This window comes from Pempheris klunzingeri, chromosome 17, assembly GCF_042242105.1.
Source record: "Pempheris klunzingeri isolate RE-2024b chromosome 17, fPemKlu1.hap1, whole genome shotgun sequence".
In the NCBI taxonomy this organism is placed as follows: domain Eukaryota; kingdom Metazoa; phylum Chordata; class Actinopteri; order Acropomatiformes; family Pempheridae; genus Pempheris; species Pempheris klunzingeri.
The window spans coordinates 9,298,702-9,319,097 of NC_092028.1; the positions used below are offsets into that span (position 1 = coordinate 9,298,702).

General features: G+C 41.9%; 1 protein-coding gene across 1 annotated transcript; it reads right to left on the reverse strand.

The window, feature by feature from the left end:
* Nucleotides 1-1,604: 1,604 nt before the first annotated feature.
* LOC139216447 (ral guanine nucleotide dissociation stimulator-like 1) lies at nt 1,605-15,520 on the reverse strand. Its single transcript, XM_070847563.1, has 17 exons — nt 15,282-15,520; nt 12,082-12,371; nt 11,236-11,280; nt 10,880-11,079; nt 10,582-10,739; nt 10,230-10,478; nt 9,959-10,062; nt 9,474-9,558; nt 8,206-8,277; nt 7,539-7,625; nt 6,706-6,738; nt 6,232-6,353; nt 5,544-5,633; nt 5,220-5,349; nt 4,401-4,727; nt 3,516-3,630; nt 1,605-3,414 (listed from the first exon to the last, which is right to left on the reverse strand). The coding sequence occupies exons 1-17, from the start codon at nt 15,303-15,305 to the stop codon at nt 3,275-3,277; spliced, it is 2,271 nt and encodes a 756-aa protein (XP_070703664.1). The 5' UTR covers nt 15,306-15,520; the 3' UTR covers nt 1,605-3,274.
* Between the last annotated feature and the right edge of the window lie 4,876 nt (nt 15,521-20,396).

Genomic DNA, 20,396 nt, shown 5'->3' on the forward strand with positions numbered 1-20,396 from the left:
AGGGTTTGGAGTTATGTAACAACCACCTGATGCTGCAGCAGTATCAGAACATCCACACACAAAATGCCTCTGTGGTGGTTTAAGCCACAACAGGATTTCACTGCCAAATATGTCCAGGAACCAAACGTGTTCGGCCTCAGCTGAGGAACGCCGGGATGCTAGTGCACCCGCGTGGCGTGTCTATGCTAACACAGTTTACTGGGAAGTTAGCTCAGCAGTGGCGGAGCACACGGCTGTCTGGCGCCATCCACTGGATTCATTTCATCGACTTTTACTGTTCAGGAGGTTGGAAACATGATGTGAGCTATTTTGACTTTTTTTTTTTTAGCTAGCCAGAAGTGGTTAGCACTTTGTCTTACCTTTGTCTGGCCCGATATCATCGTTAGGTCTTTACAGGCGAGGACAGCCCGCTGTGGGAACATGTATTCTATGAGATAGACTTCATAATATCGAGTTAAATGTAGGTACTTTTGGATTTTGGGTGTTTAAAACTGTTGTTTGTGGAGGAAAGTGGTGAGGCTGTGACGTAGCACTTAGCGCGAGAGGACAGGCGAAGCTGAAGAGCAAAACCGGAAATTGAAATATGTCAGTGTTACTTATTTCCTGTGCGATTGTTTATTTATTTTTATTTATTTATTTATTGTTCCTGGAAAGTTAAAAGGACTTCCTGGAGTTTGCCCAAGAAAATTAAAGTCTGATTGATAAATTAAAGCAGCCACATAAAAAGAGGTTATTCACTCTCAAAACAGACTCATTGACTCATTTCAGACTCATTTCTTATGTAAAATTAGTTTTTCTTTTGGAGCAAGGTTAAGGGAGCTCACTCTAACATTCTTGAATTAAGCCACTTTAGTTTTGATGAAGGTTTGATTGTACTTTCAATTCGGGAGATGTTACTTTAGAAAGACAACATCACTGGTTAATCTGTACATATTACCATTTTAGAAAAACTCATAAGAAAAATATACTTTTAAGATGCTGTTTATCAAAATATAAATGCAAGTTATGAGATCTATTGAAAACAAACAATAAAAGGCTGAAGAAGACTGTGACATTGTCAAAAGATGTGGAAAAAGCTGGTAAGTGAACCTTGAGTTGTAATAGTCACAAAAAGAACATTTTTTCAATGTTTCAATGATTATTCCTATATATAAGCTCTGTGATTTGCACTTCAGTTATTTAGTTTTACTTCTATTATTTATGTGTATGTCTATCCATCTATTTATTTATGGAACATGCCTTTGGTGTATACAAATGTATGTCTTGTTCTGTATTGCCTATAGCCACTGTTATATTTGAGGCTGAATAAAGACAAGAAGCCAAAGGCTAAATGTTCTGAAATAGTACGCCACATGCATTTAGTATGTATGAGCTCTTCTATGACTGGAAACAAAAACTCACATTGAACACGTGACAATGAGTCAACATAAAAAGAAGGAGAAATAAAAAGATTTGTTCTTGCCCTCCAAAGATAATGATGATATTAATTGTAGCTTGTATTTTTAAACTTGTATAGTAATTCATAGTAATTCATAAGGGAAACACTTGTGAATTAAGCCATGACTGGCTACATCGGGCTCAATAACAGAAACTCATCAGCCAAATACGACTGAAAATGTGTTTATTAGGAAGATGTAAATACAGTTTATTTTTCTTTGTTTTACAAGAGTGACATTCTCTTAATCACAAGTGGGAACACAAAGCTTTTTTTTTTTTAATAAGCAAAGAAACACCATCCATTCTTATCTCAACTGCCGAGAGAGAGAGAGAGAGAGAGAGAGAGAGAGAGAGAGGGTGCTGAGTGCTGATCTATGCCCTTGAGCAAAGAGACTTTGGAGTGATAAATCTTGTAATGTTACAAAGTGGTTCTGTTCATTGCGTAACTCTCCCTGTCTGCAAATACTCCCCGCAGCTTTAACTGTAAGAGAATATGATCACTATCAATAATCTCACTGGAGCCTTGACGTCAATTACGGTCACTGAAATGGTTACATCTAAACTCCTCAATAGGCTTTAAATCAAGCCATTTAAGCACCAGTTACATCCAGGCTTCACAAGTCTGAAGTTACAAATAAAACTTTCATTGTTCACATTTCAAATATTCTTAGTATTCGTCATTAAAATAAGTAATTTCTAAAATGACAGCCTCCCTTCAAATAACCTCCCACAAATAAACTGTTGTGATTTTTGAAAAACATGTTCACACCAGTTTAGAGTGAACCTAAAGCCACCTGGTGAGTCCTCACAATGTGCTGATCAAATGAAGGTGCAATCAAGAGTGGGATCAAAGTGAACCACAGTGGAACCAGTTAAAATAAATACAAAACATGAGAAAAAAAAAAATCTTTAAAAGTGAGACTTTTTTTTTTAGTCACAGCACGAACACAAACGTCACACACAACAGGTCGCCTTTAGTAGCCATTTTCGCGCGTACATCCCGTCCTGTTCATCAAAGTCTCTGCTGCTGCCGTGGTTACCAGGGCTCAGGAATGCCATCCTTCCAGTCGGGGCTGTCAGCAGAGAACGAGGAGCGTCACAGGAACGAGCCGCGCTGAGACTCTCCGGGAACGCAGTGATCCCTGGTGAGAACGTCCCCGCCCACTCCTCAGATGGCACTGGCACAGCAACACATGAGCACGCCGGGATATCTCTTCTCAAGTGGCTGCCGACCTGCCAGAGGGGCCCCAGGAGTTCATTACCGACTGAGCGCCCTTCACACGGCATCTGACCCCCCCTTTCCCTTTTAACACACAGGTTATTAGTGGCACCCAGCTGCGGTGGGAAATGGCCAAATATTTCTCAGTGTTCATGTATAAATAGGTCACTTGCGTAGGGACGTGTTGCTCTCATGGGGGGGGGGGGTATTTCTGTGTCTTGGAAGGGACATCGAGCAGCAGTTTCAGAGCTCAAATCAATCATTATTTAGAACAGTGTCAGCATTACCAACACATCTTTGGGAAACAGTCAAGGAATGGGTTGTTTTCTTGTGTTTGTTTGTTTTTTCTGGGGTTTTTTAAGGATTCATACAAAGTTTATTCCAACAGGAAATAAAAGCATTTCTGATCCTGCTGTTTTATTACGCTCCATCAGTTTCTGTTGAGGCGAGCATTCCTCTTCATAAAGTGCTTTCATAACGTCGCATTTTTACCTCTCAGCATCTGAAAAAAGGACGGACCATCTTAGAAAAATAGGTCTTAGAGATAAATCCCATTTTCAGGGAGTGTTCCGTGAGCTCAGTTCACCTTCCACGTGCAAAATCTGTCGAGTAGAGGAACTACTTTGTGAACCGTCCGAGACTCGACGTGGCTCTCAGTGGTTTCTTTTGGCCTTTTGGGTACTGCCGCAGAACGAAGTCAAAGTTGGCCGTCGTGGACATAGCGTAGAAGACGTTTGCTTTGTCGGGTATGAGCAATTCTGGAAACACAAAAGCAGGATAAATCGTCAGGATGTGGCGTTTTATTTCTTTTAGCACTATTACAACAGTTCTTTCAATACTAGAGTCATTCTGTTCTGACCTCTTTCCTGGGAGATGACCTGTGTCAGGGTGAAGTCACGCCCGTTCATGTGTTCTAGGTGATGCTTCTCCAATGCCCTTTGAATGACCTGTGCAGTTTTGTCCTGGCTGGTCAGCTATGAAAGGCAAAGAATTATAAGTGCCCGGATGAAGACAGAAGCTTCTGCTTTAGAAAGTCAGCTACAACATTGCACTCAGAGGCTCATTCAGAGAATAGCGAAGTAGTGAGAGTATTCAGATCCTTATATTAAAGTTCCCTCTACATTAAATAATGTGCTTTAGTTATTCACCGGGGTATTTGAGCTCCATTGTGTAATGTCTGACACACACTAAGTATTAACTAATCAGTGAAGTGGGGAACATCTTGTGTCCAGCACATAAACTTTTGAAATTAACAATATTTGCATATTTGTAGATTATGAGTTTTTGAAAGGAGAGTTAGCATACTGAATTTCAATTTCAATTTCTATTGTATGTACATGTTATCAGTAAAATGCATTAAACAAAAATTAAAATAATAATGAAGAGACATGCCCCCTGTGAGCGGTATACTATTATTATAGTATACTATAGAAAATATTAGATTGTGTGTAAGTATTTTGTTTGGTTTCATATTTTATAAGCTCAAATGTTTTGTGTGTACAATATTATATATAATAAGTAACAACTGGCGCTGTCAGGTAAATGTCAAGTACAATATTTCCCTCTGAAATGTCATGAAGTATAAAATAGGATCACATGGATATACTGAGGTGAAGTAGTAGTGTAGTGAAGCACTTGACTAAATGTACTTAGTTACTTGTGGTAGCGTGTATGCAGCACAAAACTCTTTCAGTCGTACTAAATATTTACCTTCAACATTAAGTGGCTACGGTCTAATACTCACCAGGATGCTTTTGTACATGTTGCCATTGTTCTGGCCCAGGTCCACGCTCACCCTGACTATGCAGGAGTCAGCCACCTGGCGGTTATACACAGGCAGCGAGGTCATGGACACGGAGCGTTTGTGGTGGGAGGCCAGAGTGGGCTTCGGCCGAGCGCCGCTGCAGGACGAGGCCGGAGAGCAGAGGTCCATCTGGCAGTCAGAGGAGGAGCTGGATGGAGTAGGGGAGTCTGGAGAGGATGCCGCAGAGCAGCAGGGGGAGGATGAGGAAGAGCAGGACGAGGAGGAAGAGAAGGCCTCGGAAACGTTGTTGATAGAGCTGTGAAAGGACTGCAGAGGAGAGAGGACAACAAACAAGAGAAAGAATATTGAGTGTCATTGGAAATATGGTGGTTTTAGAAATGACTGTTCTGCTGAAACCAACGATGCAGCAGTGAGAACTGTGCACCATTAGCAAACCCTTCCTCGGGTCAGCTAAGGCCCTGCTCCATTCAAATCCCACGTGTCGAGGGCTCTCGCTAGTTTCGATGGGCCTATCCAAAAACAAGCTTTTGTGAAGGGAGATTATGTAAGCTTCCCAGCTTTAAAAGCCATTCGGTGTATTTTACTTCATCTTGGAAATGCTTCAGGGGTGTCCCATACTACTTAAAACGATTGTTTGTGAAGTGCAAATAGTTGTGCTGAACACAGGGACCCATTAGATGAACACACTGCAAGACAAAGCTTTCAGCAAACACCACTGGTGACAGGACAGACAGAAATCAAGGCTATGAGGCAATGAGGCAGATACACACACACACACACACACATACAGCAGTTTACCTGTAGTCTGATAGAACAGACAGAGTTTGGGGAGGAGAGATCCTCCATCTCAGATCCACTGGATCCAGAAGATGAAACGCTGATCTGGTCAGCAGGGACTTTTTTAGATCCATCGCTCATCGTCAAGAGACTGAAGAGAGAGATTAAACTTGAGCTTGTATCAATACTGCATACAATAGATCCAACTCAAAACAATGGATTCCTTGAAATAAAGGAGGTCAGGAGATACTGTGACTTCAGTGTTGGTGCAGGTCTGTGTGCATAATAAAATATGCTTGAACTGTGCGTTTGAATATTCAAATGAGACCACAGCACAATACTCACGTGGAGAGTTTCTTTGTGAGCGTGCGGTGGCTCCAAGGAGTCGGCGAACACAAGTCCAGGGGAGGCTCCAGCTGCCTCGACAGTTCGTAGCTGTAACAAACATATTGGATTGAGTGTTGCAACAGAGGAAAAGCGCTTTGAGCTTTGTATTTTGTAGTTGATACAACATGATTGAGCCGTCTCTGGTACTTTGTTGAAGTACCCAGGGTGCACTGTGGTTTTCAAGACCAGACCAGCCCCTGGCATGTTTATGGTAATCATATCATTTCTTTTGTTGGGGGCAGTGCAACTCCCACCCAAAGTGTTTATTGTTATATTATATTATTATATTTCTCTTTAAAAGTATAAATAAACTATGTGGTTAGTTCTTCTGAACACAACTTCTGTTGTATCAGTTTGGTATGTTTTCTAGTTTGAAACTGTAACACAGCAAGTATTTCATGAACTGCACATGAGCTGCATGACTTACCAGAGTTAGTTTATAGGAGCATGTCCCAAATTATTAAATTATTAACTCTGTATGATGGGATATGTTGATTATTAGAGCAGCACACCTTTATTTGTCCACGTCCAGAATGAACTCTCGAATTTTACAACCCATATTTCAAATGATGTAACCTGTTGTTTGGCTTTCCTGCTGATTGTGATTCAATCACATGTATGTTACGTAAGGTGGTAAATAGCTCACCTCTCCTGGTCTGTGAGCAGCCTGTGTCCCCGCAGCCAGGCAGCGATTCTGGAGTGATGGGGCAGGTTGTACTGGGAACAGGACACCTGCAGCACACGGATCTGTGACAGAACCTCAAACTCCTGTAGGGACAGAGAAATGTCAGTGGACTGCAAGATGCCGTGACTCCTGGCATCCGTGTGGTTGCACAGCTGTACCAGCGATGTGAAACTATCCCTTAAAGAGTTATATAAATGTTTAAAAAGGACAGCAAAAGGTCTCTAGCTTTCAGCCTGTCGTGTACTAAAAAACATAGGAGTCAGAAAAAGTCCCCGTGTGTTTACTTTGACAATGCAAATATACTGCACACACCCAGCCACACGAGCATGTACTGTCGTGCTGACGGCGTGGTATGTGGACACCTTTGTACTTGTGGAAAAAAAAGAATAAATGAAGGAGAATACATAAAAGATGACACAAAGAGGAACCACTTACCCTCCTCCTCTTCTCAAAGTTTATGAGCCCACCCTGTCAAAATAGTAGATTGTTAGTACAGAATTTATGGCATATCAATGATTAATTGGATCAAGACATACTCAAATCACTACAGTATGACTTTATTCTAACAGAAATAACACATCGCTGTGTAGTTGGAAGCAGAGATAAAAGCCTTTTTCAGTGATTATTCATGTATTTGTAAAAACTGTAATACCTCCGAGGAACCATTCATGATTCATGATTGGTGTGTATGAAGATGAATCATTGGTAATATAACAGCTGTAATTGTGATCATGAATAGAACTTTACCTTTAAAGTGAAATGTTGTGTGTTTATTTCCAAATGCATCTATAATATTTACCAGTGAAGTATTAAATATTAATGGCCATGAGATGTGAGTGAAAGCTGTGAGAGAAATCTGGGAAGTGGAACTCGAGCGACGGATCTGTCATGTCAAACTATTTCAAAAGTGAACCTTCCTTGAGCACATTTATCGACGGTTCTAAACCCACAGTTGTGCACGTATGTACGCGTATGTAAGATTATCATTAAATACAGTGGAATTAATCCACTTTGGTGAGGTAAAGCTGCCTTTAATGGCTCGCTTAAATGTATTAAATTGCAGTAGTGGAACATTTCAAATCATTTATTCAGGTTATACTACTGATACCACACTATAGAGTTGCATTCAAAATTTCACTTATGTAAAAGTACAAAAAAAAAAAAGAAATACACAATACTGAATATCATGAGATATTTTTCTGTGCAGGATACATACTATATAAACATTGAATTTTAAGCCTGAACAATCCTCAGGCTACATTATGTACCTCCAGAGTGTCTGGCAGAGCAGTGTCCAGCATGGTGAGGACGGTCAGGTAGGTGCCCAGGTAAGGCACCACTCCACTGGAGGTGCTCTGCAGAGAGACATGTAAGCACAGTGCTCAGTGGAGCTACAGCAGGAGTTTCCAGTGTCACCGTATCTGGTTATTTCTGTCTTTCGAATACAGTCATTAGCTTTATTTTTTCCACTGAATTGCTTGCGATCAGACCGCATTCACACAAGGAAAGTCCCAGCTAGCAGTACTGTGGGCTCATGTGCTGGCACAGGAGAGTGTGCATATGACTCATGAAAGACCCCAGTCTGGTCTATTATTACTGTCCTATAATCCTGGTGATCTGAGGCCATTTGAAACTTGTTCAACATCGAGCGAGGCTAAAGATAGGTTCGAGACTCTGCCATGCCAGAGATACTCCACCCACACTGAGGAGAGTCAGCTCTCCTGTGGCTTTTAGAGTTGTAGAATACGGAAGGCTCCAAGACAATATCACATTATAAAATGATCACATTTTCCAATAGTATAACTGCCATTCAATATGGCAGAAGAGGAAGTCTGCTGCTAAGTATTTTGGCTGAACTAGATCTTAGTGATATATGGCTCGCACGCATGTCATCAAAACATCGGACTCTTTTCCCATCCTAGAAGTATGGCTCACCATCTGTCTTGGGATCGGACTCCGCTTGGATATCTTTGGAGAAATGTTATCCACAGTTGCTTGGCCTCCGTCCTGTCAAAGTAGGTCAGACGGAGCTATATTCAGTTGAAGGTTATAGGCACATGCATCCGCCCATTATCAAAAATGAGTCTTTAAAAGTAAAATAACAATCTAGCATCATTTTCCTCTTCTTCTGCGTGTTTATGTCTATAAGCACAAAATGATATGCACACAAGCACGATTAAGGGGGCTTGAAATGAAGGACGTGAGCAAACTTTAAACTGACTTAAGAAAGCAAGCTCTTCAATGGAAGAATACAATTTGTTATATGTTAACTTGGACTTCCCGTTTAATAATTGTCTTGTGAAAGGGAGGCAACTTCCAAGCCTTCTCTCTGAAGTCTTTGTATGCGATATCTGTCTAAAAGTGATTCAAACAGTGACTGGGCTTTATGAGTGACTGTTTACATAGAGCAAAGCAAAATGTTACTGTGAAGCAGCAAGTACAATTGCAATTTGCTTGGTTGTTAAGTACTGATGCATCTACGATCTACTGGCTGTACAGTACTTTCACTGGAACTAGTGACGCAGTTGCCTAAGAGAAGAAAAGAGAACATAATGTGCTTGAGGCCTCTAGTTTGCCATTAACACTCGGTTAAACATTTATGGAAATATTAACTCAAAAATGTATTTTTTAATGATTAAAAAGAGAAATCCATGCACTGCATTTCAAAACATGCTTTCATTACGTGTCTTTGTACTATGTCCTCAATCTACTCTTCATATCCTGTTGTGCTTAATATAGGAAATTCTATGACCATAGATACCCAATCTGTAATACAGGGTTGTGTTTGCTGCTGAAAATATTGGTTTTATCAGTGATTTAATTAGCCTTCAGTTCAGAACCCCCCCCCATCTCAAATTGATTTTAGAGTATTTTCAGTATGCAGCTGCAGTGGTTTGGCTTGTTTGCATCGGTAAACATTAACCCTTAGACGAACAGGAAGGTCAAGGTTATATGGAATGTCCCATGTCTGTAGGAATATCTTCTCATTGGTTATTTGTCAGGTTTATACACTATTTACTGTGGAGCACCTCTCATCCATCAATGGCATCACCACTGATGATGATGACAATGCTAAAAACCCCAATCATAAATGTTAAATTATATATAAACCCACATATTCCTATGACTTGTGTATTTCAAGGGTAACGCTGTAAACACTGACGTGAATCGATCCTGTTTTTTGTGTACCACGTGGTTCTCACCTCCCCCAGGAGCTCTTTGTTGGTCAGAACACAGTTCTCATCAGGGAAGGTTTCCCAGAGGTTATCAAACATGGCCATGCTATCCCTGCAAACACAACAGAGACAGCACATAGTAAAAATGCAGCTATTCAGTCCAAAGTCAGATACTTTAATAATTAACTGTTATAAACAATAAGTGGTGTTACAATGTTACACACCACTGCTTAGTCCATGGCCAGATGTTTGCACCATAAAGTGGATCACATGAAGATATGCTCCACTTACCCCTGACATAACAATGGCTTACTGCCGCTTTCATGACCTGACATAGAATATGGGTCATCCAAAAGCAAGACATTTGCATGACTTGCAACGTCAGTGACACTGAATTGCACTTGATGAGGGTTCAGTGTCCTCATTAAAAGACGATTATGTAAAACGCAATATAAACGTAACCATAGAGACAAAAGTTCTGGCCTTTGAAAATGGCAATAACCCAGCCCTACCTGCTAACAGCAGCCCAGGTCTTTCTCAGTCTGTAAACTGCGTTAGACTGAAGGGCTGACAGGATCGCCCTGAGAGAGGAGAAGTTCTTCAGTCGACGACAGTCCTACACAGGAAACAACTTGCATTCAGTGGGTTCACTTGGTCTCAAATCAAATCAAATATTCCAGGAAAACAAATACGGGTTTAGCAAGTATGAACACGTGTGTGCATGTGTTCCCTTTAAAACGCCAACATACATTAAAAACCTGCTGAATCTGGTTTTTGACTCACCTGTGCTACTCTGATCCACTTCTCTATGATGCGGGCCCTTTGAGCTGGTGTGGTGGGAGGCCGACGGGAGGAAGTGGGACTGGACGTGACGTCTGTCGGCCGGCAGAGCAGGGACATGATGACCTGGTTGGTAATGGCGTTGAACTGTGCAATGGTGGCTCGGATAGTGGGAGACATGTTTTCCTTCTTGTCTCTTTGCGACCACACGCAGCCCAGACACTGGTATGGCACCACTTTGACAAACAGAGCCTGAAACACCATGTAGGTCAACGCTTATCGTCAGCCTTTGATCATCAATGTAAACCGACAGAAATGTGTGAATGTGGAGCATAAAATATATCCTCTCACGTACAGAGTCCATTCGGGTGAGCTGCTCAGCAATGGCTGCAGCGGAGAAATCCATGACGCCACCTTGATCTGGAGAGTTTTCACATCCTGAATCCTCATCACCAGATTCCTCCTCATCCTGCTCCAGATCTGTGTGGGTAGATCTGTCGCTCGTCTCAGATTCTGAGGAAACACAGAGCAGGAATCAAGAAAAAGGGAGCGTGGCTTTTTGCAGGATGATTTTCACAGTGTGAACAGTTACAGTGACGGTAGGGCATGTGGACGAGGGCCTTATCGCTTCCTGTCATGCGTTGGAGATTCACCTTCTTTCTGTAACCTCTTGAGCAGCGCTTCAGCTTGGCCCGCCAACGAACAGAAGTTGGGCTGGCTGCGAATGTTGTCGTACACTGCAGAGCTGATCCTCAGGTGATCCAACAGCAGCCTGAGGGCCTCGTGCAGGGGAGGATCCCTGAAGTCCTCGCTGTACTCATCCAACCATGTCTGGACAAAGGCCAACAGAGGGCTGAGGAAGGGCAGTGGAAGAGCCATTATAGTTTAACTATTTAAACAACACTTCAAACCATACAGACACACTAGAAATGAACCAGGTAAGGGTTCAAACAGTTCTATTTAACTCAACTTTCATTAACAATTTTAATGTGAAACATCATCCACCTACCTCCTGTAGCTTTCAGCATTATCCAGATCTGAAGCAGCATTTTCTCTATAGGGAGAAAAAAAACAGGACAGTTTTTGTATATTTCTAATTATTATTTGTTCCCTCTCTGCAGCTATCCTAAACCTGACCTTGATTCATGCAAACCACAGTCTAAAACCGCTCTGCGCATAATTGTTGTTATTGAAAGCCTCACCATAATGAGCACCTGCTTGGCACTTATTATTACATCAAAGCTGGCAGGAGATGGTTGCTTTGTCAGTAAAAACAATGTATAAAAAGATGGTTACGCAACATGGTGACTTTGCATGTGCAGCTCCCCAAGTTGTTTTCCCGGAATCAAGCACATAAGGCACGGCTCTTCACCTGTGGCTCTGCATCACGTTCAAAAGGAGCCTGTGCCTTGTGATCAGGGGATGGTCTAAAGAGGCTAAGTTACGCTCAAATGTTAACATCTGCAGTGGCTGAAAGAGACATAGAAACCGAAACTGGAGAGAAACTGAAGCAGAGTGAGCGTGAATGGGTGTGTGAATGTGAATTTGAATGTGAAATGAAGTGTCTCATTCTGATAGCCGTTAAAGGAACAATTCGACATGTTGAGAAATGCCTTTATTCGCTTTCTTTGCAGTGTTAAATTAGAAAATTAACCCCACGCTCATGTCTGTGCATGCTAGATATGACCAGCCAGCAGGGCCAGCAGCCCCTTAGCTTAGCATAAAGACTGGAATCAGGGGGAAACAGCCAGTCTACCAGTTGCAAGAAAGCCAATATTTCCTTAAATGTCAGACTATTCCATTTAGGAAAAGCGAATCTAAGCAGCATACAGTGGTACAAAAAAAGTGACTGTACCCCTGGAAGATCAGCTCTATGAGCTTTGAGGTACTCGTGAAGGTTCTGTAGGTGGAGAGGAAAATCCTGCCGTAGTCCTGCTCCTGGCATTCAGGGTCGAGGAGGTGATTCACAAGCAGGTTCAGGGTGGCAGCCTTCAGACGCCGCACCTTGCAGGTCCGGTACTGGACAAAAGCGGAGCATGGGCTCGCCTCACTGGAGTCAGGGTAGGAGGGGACGGGCTCCCGGCGCAGTGTGACCCCATAAACTGCTCCATCCTCCAACTCCTCACCCCACTCCTGCACTGGGTTCTGGGGATGGAAGAGGTGGGAAATCATGTTTAAGGCTTACAACCAATGTCGTGCTCGAAAATATACAGGTACGGGTCAGACACGTTACTGACCACAACATTAGGGTCAGAGGTTGAGCCGTGAGGAGGTAAAAATAGCAGTAAGCCTCTATGGCCAAAAAGCCAGATGAACCAACACACACAAACAAGTGACACGACACCCCACTGAGAATCACACTGATCCCTTATGAGCCACTACAACCACATAGTATTTGCTTAGACTCATAACTGTCATTCCAAGCCTACAGTGACAGCACAAACAGGTTAGTGTGCAATCATAGTAATTATCAGTTGGTTATCCACTTTACTGGTGTTAACATAATTTCCCTGCTACACTGCAACATGAAATTTCGCAGAATTTTGTAGCTTCACACGAATGTTTATGGACAAATACAGGATTATCAAAAGGTTAGTACATCCAATAGTACATCAGAGCAAAAACATCAAAACAGATGAAAAACACTGCCTAAATGTCAGAGAGCACCAAGTTTGCCAGCCTTGGAATACTACAGGCTATTCAGCACCAAGTGTGATGATATAAAAAAAAGAAAAATCATATACTGGTTCCTTTTCAGACAAGAGGTCAGGTCTTGTTTGATCTCAGTGAGAGACATGGAGCAGTGTTTAAGCGATCGCTCCTTCAGAACGCTCAGCAGCACTCGACACAACATACACAGGGTTTATTGAATGTGAATACTGAGCGCCTTCAGCATTGTCTCAAGTGTTGCCTCAGTTATGAAGAGACAACGGCTGTGACGCATAATTTAAAAAACGTCCAAAGCACCCACTAGGCAATTAAAAACCAGGCAACACTTGCATTATGAATTTGTGGCTCAAGGTAACAAAACTGAAAAGGTTCCTCTTTTGAATTTGTTTCCATTTTTGTCTTTGCAGTCTACTTTCTCAAAATCAAAATCAAAACCGAGAGGAGATCTACTTCGTCATCAGACACCCACTCACTCACTCACTGACCCTTTAGGTCTGACTCTTTCACTTACTGTCAATGCCACAGTTTCAACATCTGCAGTAGTTTCACCCCCAGAAAATAAGATATGCATCAAGCCTATGGACAGGCTGCCCTCTTCACCTCCATTAAAAGGAAAACTCAGGTTATTTAAAGAAATCTTGTGAGAAACACACTAAGAAAACAGTGGTCAAAATCTAAGCCCTTGAGATGGAGATATCCTGACTTTGGGTTGCTTGCTAGTTGCTAGTAGAGTGAGGGCTAGATCCTACATTTCCAATAATGCAACTCAAGAGCACCTTTCATTACACTTCCCCTGCCTGGTAAAACCCCACATCTTTCAAACTTCAATGCCAACTTTGTAATGTGGATTTCTGTAACAAATATTCAAGCCCAAACTGAGGTAACCCTGATGACATCATCAGGGTTATTTTCTCAGACTTTAGAAAGCTCTCCCATGGCAACAGAAGCCACTTTACAGCCGTTTTCAGAGGCTGAGCAGCATTCGCCATAACAAGGAAACTAAACTTTGTAGGTAAAGTTGGTGGAGCGCTCCTTTAAATATCTGACTCGTTACATAATAACACAAATGTCTCAGCTCTTGCATGACTGCTATCTAATCCATCTGGTTTATATGCAAATTATTCACAAATCCACACAGCTGGACTGGAAAAAAAAGGTGAAAAAAGCTTCTCAATCTAAAATAATTTACTGCAACCACACACCTTTAAAAGCTTATTTGCAAACGTACATTTTTATGCCAAAATCATGTCTGTGCAGTAAAGGATCATGGCAAGCATTACTGACTAGATACTGCGAACACTTCAGAGGACTGCCTGTGCTCGTAATCACTATTAAATCAAATTATCTAGGCTACGTCAAAGGACTTGCATCCTCTTATGTAAATTATTACATAAATGCTTAATGTAAAAAGAAATGCTTAGCTGGTGTGTTTGCTAGTGGCAGCCAGTATCACACAACCCCCATTGTCCCTCACAGAAACTAGGCTGGTTTGTTAGCGACACAGATGGGAAACTGTGCGCCGTGTCCCACTGTTCCTCAGTGTCAGCGATGGTGGTACAAAGCACTACTAAGAGGCAAATCTAAATCAGAAAAAGAAAAGTTAAGGCTCAAGATGGAGCTGTTGGCCGCATGCGTAAAAGAGAACAGCATTATATATGGATGGAAAAAGCACATCATGGGGCAGCAGGAGGACTCACATGTCCTGAGTGAGACTTGAACACAGGGAAGTTAAACACAGGTTTAGTCTTGACCTTCTGCAGGCCCAGCTCTCATGTACTTATCCTTGCATCTGAGTCAAAGAGCTACGCATCCAGTTTTCTGAAAAAATAAATACCCAGCTGTCCTTTGCACAGTTTGTACAATGTAAACCTAAACAATTTAATATCAGTTACGCTGATTGTTCCAACATTTAGCAAGGACGTGTAATACCCTGCAACCTGGATGAGGCACATTTATTTATCATTTATTTTCCAGAAAATGCCTGATGCTCAGCTGAGAGACAGAAGCACACAAACTGAGGCTCGACCTTCTGCAGCTTCAGTATTAAAAAAAAGCCTGGAAACACTCACTCTCTCACACACACACACACACACACACACACACACACACACATACACACACACACACACACACACACACACACAGCCTTAAATGTAATTCATACATTATGATATTTACATGTGAAGAGTGAGCTTCAAAAGCTAAGTAAGTGGGACTACAAGACCCAGGGACCTCTTCACATCTCAATGACACATCATTTACTTTAATGTATTTACTGCCACACAGGGAGTAGCTCTGATTGGCTCTGTGGAAATAAACCCTGTAGACTGTACTGATCACTCATTTATCAGTTTAATCCTGCATTACATCAAACACTGTTCTTACCATGGTTAACTCCCATTTTCCCATCTCGTCCGGTCCACTAAGGAGTGTTGTTTTCCATCGTGACAACAATTGTTGGACTGAAAAGAAACTTCCACCTTGCGAGACAGTTGGAGTTTAAGGCTGCATGTTGTTTGAATAAAAACGCTTTTTCTAACTGCTCTTGATCGGGACTACATAATGCGCCAGTATTACAATTACAAAGACGCCTTTCACTGCTGAGTGTTCGCTACATTGTCTGCGTGTGTATAAACTGGTGTATGGCTGCTCCCATGTGACGCCTGAGGAGCTCCGGATCCACAGCTTCCCTCTGTTTGTCTCAAGCTCACTGGCTTTTATAGTGGGAGGCGACTTTCTGCTGCAAGTGTGCACTGTGGGAGGAGGGAGAGGGTGTGTGTGTGTGTGTGTGTGTGTGTGTGTGTGTGTGTGTGTGTGTGTGTGTGTGTGTGTGTCTGGGAAGGGGGGGTCAGTGCATGAACATTGTCTGTCATTTTCAAGCAATAGTAGTAATAGTTTGGGAAATATGCTGATTGCAAAGAGTTACACAATTAGATTTGATACCGCTCTTGTGTTAAATATGAAGCCACAGCCAGCAGCCGCTTAGTGTAGCTTAGTTTACCTTAGCTTAGCTTATCTTAGTTTAGCTTAGCTTAGCACAAAGACTGGAACCAGAGGAAAACAGCTAGCCCCAACTTGGGTCTCCTTGGTACGGCGCTTATGTTAGATATGAAGCTACAGCCAGTAGCTGCTTAGCTTAGCTTAGCTTAGCTTAGCTTAGCTTAGCTTATTTTATCTTAGCTTTATTTAGGACAAAGACTGGACGCAGGGGGAAACAGCTAGCCCCAGCTTGGGTCTTTTTGATACCACTCTGATGTTAAATATGAAGCCACAGCCAGCAGCCGCTTCGCTTAGCTTAGCTTAGCTTAGCTTATCTTACCTTAGTTTAGTTTAGCTTAGCTTAGCACAAAGACTGGAACCAGAGGAAAACAGCTAGCCCCAACTTGGGTCTCCTTGGTACAGCGCTTATGTTAGCTATGAAGCCACAGCCAGTAGCTGCTTAGCTTAGCTTAGCTTAGCTTAGCTTAGCTTAGCTTATTTTATTTTAGCTTTATTTAGGACAATGACTGGACACAGGGGGTTACAGCTAGCCCCAGCTTGGGTCTCTTTGATACCACTCTGATGTTAAATATGAAGTAACACATTATGCCTCGTTTGTTTGATTCATACAGGACTATTTCTCAACCCAGCACAGTGACTCCCTGGAGTCTCTTGTCACCATGAGGCTGTTAATCTGCACTAGACACAAGGTGTCTCCTACTTTACTGAAACGTTCATTCTCACTATGTGTGAACTGAAGTTTCCATATCACACGAGTAAAGAGCATGCTGGACCATGATTGGCTTGCAGACTAGTTGTTGGAACGTTATGTCACAAATTCCTGCTTGTAGGAACACGTCCTGAACTCGATATATGAACACAGAAAACCTTTTTTCCTCCTACAGATGACTGTGAAAACAAACCTCTAATGTCAAACTGCACTCACATCACTCCGCACAGTGAGGCTCGAACATCCATGTGAGGTAACAATAAGCAAGACACATTTTTGAGTGAGGGGGGACTTTCAACATATGTTTCTCGTTACTGTTGACTGGTCCAAAGGATGTGTCAGTGTGCTTTCCCTGGAGAACATGCCTATTCAAAGTCCCTTTTGGTGCTGAAGGTCAACTGAAATGTTTTCTCCTGGGGTGTATCCGGTAGAGGGTGCCCCATGTATCACGGCTGAGTCCTTACCGCAGTGGCTCGGATTCAAATCCAGCCCAGATTTGTATCCACCAGGACCCACCGACATGTCGTCCTCCCTCTCTCTCCCCTTCTTCTCCACAAGTGCCAACAAATGTCTAATCAAAATTCAAATAAGCCGGTTTAAGGGCTGTGTGAAATACAAGAACGCAAGCACAGACAAATTTATTAAAGTAGAAGCGGGGCAAAACGTCACCAGGATCATATGACTGTCCCCTCTAGTGATTTATAGCACAGATAAAGATGACATTAGCACACGAGTGAGATCATGGGAATTGCAGATGCATATCTCTTACACACTGAGTGCATGGTGAAGGCTGATGTGTATCACTCAGAGGAAAGGTAAGGTGAATAAATAGATAACATTACTGATTTTTCTATTGCGCCGACATTAACACATAATTCCACGTTTTAGACATTTGAAAAAAGATTTTTAAAAGTGTTACAAAAAGTGTTTGGGCCTTCCAGATCATATTGACAGTTATTCAAAATCTATTGGATTGATTTAAAATGTATTTTGCCTTTGTCTTCTGTGGCTCAAATATAACCCTGATGATGTCATTATGATGTAGTCAGGGGTTATTTTGGGCTGCAGCCTTTGTTTATCTTTCTGCCATAAGACTGGTGGTCCATGCTTATAATCTCATTTTATTTTTGCGCTTGAAACTATGAAAATTATAACAAAATAAGCCCCCACTTATGAGTGAGTGTGTGTGTGTGTGTGTGTGTGTGTGTGTGTATTTCAGGCTACAGCTTCTCAATCTGATCTTCGTGACACTGACTTTTTCCAAGAAAGTGAAAACATGCATTACATTTCTTTGAAAGATGGAAGTTCTCCCCTGACTGTGACATTTTGCTATGGGTCATCCTCACAGCTGATGTGCAGCCGGCTCTTCCCATCCAAATGGAACAGACAACAAAAACATCACATGCTCTTTATTTCAACAAGACTTGTCTCACCCAGTAAATGACTACAACACTGAGCCACATATGGAAATTCTACATCACATGTTTTGACCTTGGGTTGCATGTACTGTATTAAATGTACTGCACTTAAACGCAGTGGGGGTTTGAGCTAAATGCTAATGTCAGCATGCAAACAATTAATATGCTGATGTTCACCATCTTAGTTTAACACGTTAACATGCTAACATTTGCCAATTACCACTAAAGATAAAGAACAGTTGAGGACGATGGGAATGTAATTAGCTTGAAAAGTATTTGGTTATAAACTAAAATATTGGACAATTTGAAATTTTGATCTGATGAACGTTATTACGATGTAACCTCAGGGGAACATGAATATCTATCCGTACCAAATTTCATGGCAATCTATCCAACAGCCGTTTACACATTTCACTAAAATCCAAAAATCCAGGACATCATCAAACTCAGAGTCAGTAGGATTAATTCTCCGGGGACCACAGATAGGAAAATTCATCCGATAATTGGTGTAATATTTCAGTCTGTAGGTATTTGACTGTTGTCCACACTCCCATTGTGCGAAGCTCTTGAGCAGCTGTCTAATGAATATTTTCATGTCTTCTTTCTGCCATGCGAACGCCTGTCAAGGATTACAATCTAAACTTTGAAGCTTGCTGTGATCGGGCCAAACAGGAGCCTTTATGATCAACAGTCGGCTGACGGACTCCAGACAGCTGATTGGTATCTGACAGCCAATAACAGCGGCGGACAAGGAAGTTAGCCAGCGAGTCCCTGCTACCATCAGGAAAGAAACGCAAACCAAAAATCTCAGATAGTTTGTAAAATTCAGGCATTTAGCCTCTGGGCTGAGGAATTCCAATGAAGGCTGACGCACAGGGGTTACAGTGATGGTAAGGAATGCAGACAGACAGCTCTTAATCAACACAGCACAAGAGACACATACCCTTTGCAACTCTTAGTATTCATGAGCCTCATGACAGGGTGTAGCATGCTCATCGTCACTACGCTCACCCCTTCAGCACATTTAGATTTAGTCTAAAGTAGAAGTTTAACCAACCAGTGATGCCATTCCATCTGTAAATGTTACATTAGAGTCTGGGCATTCATAGCCAGTTGTTGTTAGTGGTTCTTAGTTGGTGGAGACCAAAACAAAGCTAAAAGAGAACAAATACTAGACTTACGGTCAGACCAGGAATCAACATTTAAATGAATGCTGATGATTATCTTTATCTTCAGAAAGTGTAAATAAGCAAACTATTAGCCAGCATGTCTGTCAACTTTGTGATCATACGACGAGGTTGTGTTACATCTTGGTGCGCTGCCACTAAATGACCATTAAAAATCAAAAAATACACATTTAAACAAAGGAAATGAAAAGACTTCTGGTCCAATTAAGTCCGGAATGACATATCCTGCTAAATGTATGCTGTCCAAGAAAGGACGAGAAAATGACAGAAATATCCTTAATATGAGTAATGAGTTCCATGTAACTGTCCATCCATCCATCCATCCATTGTCTACACCACTCATCCAGTTTGCGAGAGGGCTGGAGCCAATCACAGCTGACATTGGGTGAGATGCGGGCTACACCCTGGACACCCCGGCTTCCTCCCACAGTCCAATGACCGATTAGGTAAAGTGGTGACTCTAAATTGTGGGGACAAATTTGAGTGCACCACCGTCAAGGGTAGGATGACTTACAAAGAGCTGATCATACATCTGGACTGGTTTCATTCATTTGGCACCATGTGCTCAAGTTCTGAGTGTTGTTTTTGAATGGCTTTTCGGCTTTCTAACAGGATAACTAATAATCTGTAACCTGTTATGTTTTAAAACTATATTTCCTAGCACTGTACACAAGCTAAAAGATGGCTGCTGATATTGTGTGTCTGGGGCTCCCTTTGCCTTTCTCCAAATGTAAACCTACCAAGATGAAAGAAAATTGGTACAAACTGTGTCAGACTCCATTACCTTTATAACCAACATGTAATAAATGTAATGTATTATGCATTTAACACAAAAAAACGCTGAAAATGGAAACATACTGAGGTATTATCAAAAGGCTGTTTCACATTCTTTAAGGTTAACAAAGCCACTGTGGCACATATCAAGTGCATACCAGCCATTCAAGAACTCCACCACTCCTGCAAATGACTCAACCACTCACCCTGTTCAGGTGTTCTCCATGGAGACTGGAAGGAAAGAGGTCAACAAAGGACTTCTGACGCAAAAAAAAACCCAACATCTTTTGTGATTTGACGCCTGAGTAAATTGCTCACTGTTTGACTGCAAACAAAATGAAAAGAAGTCATTTTCCCTCTGAACACTGATGAAGCCAGTGAGTCGGTTACAGTTCTGGGCGTGTTTGCGGTG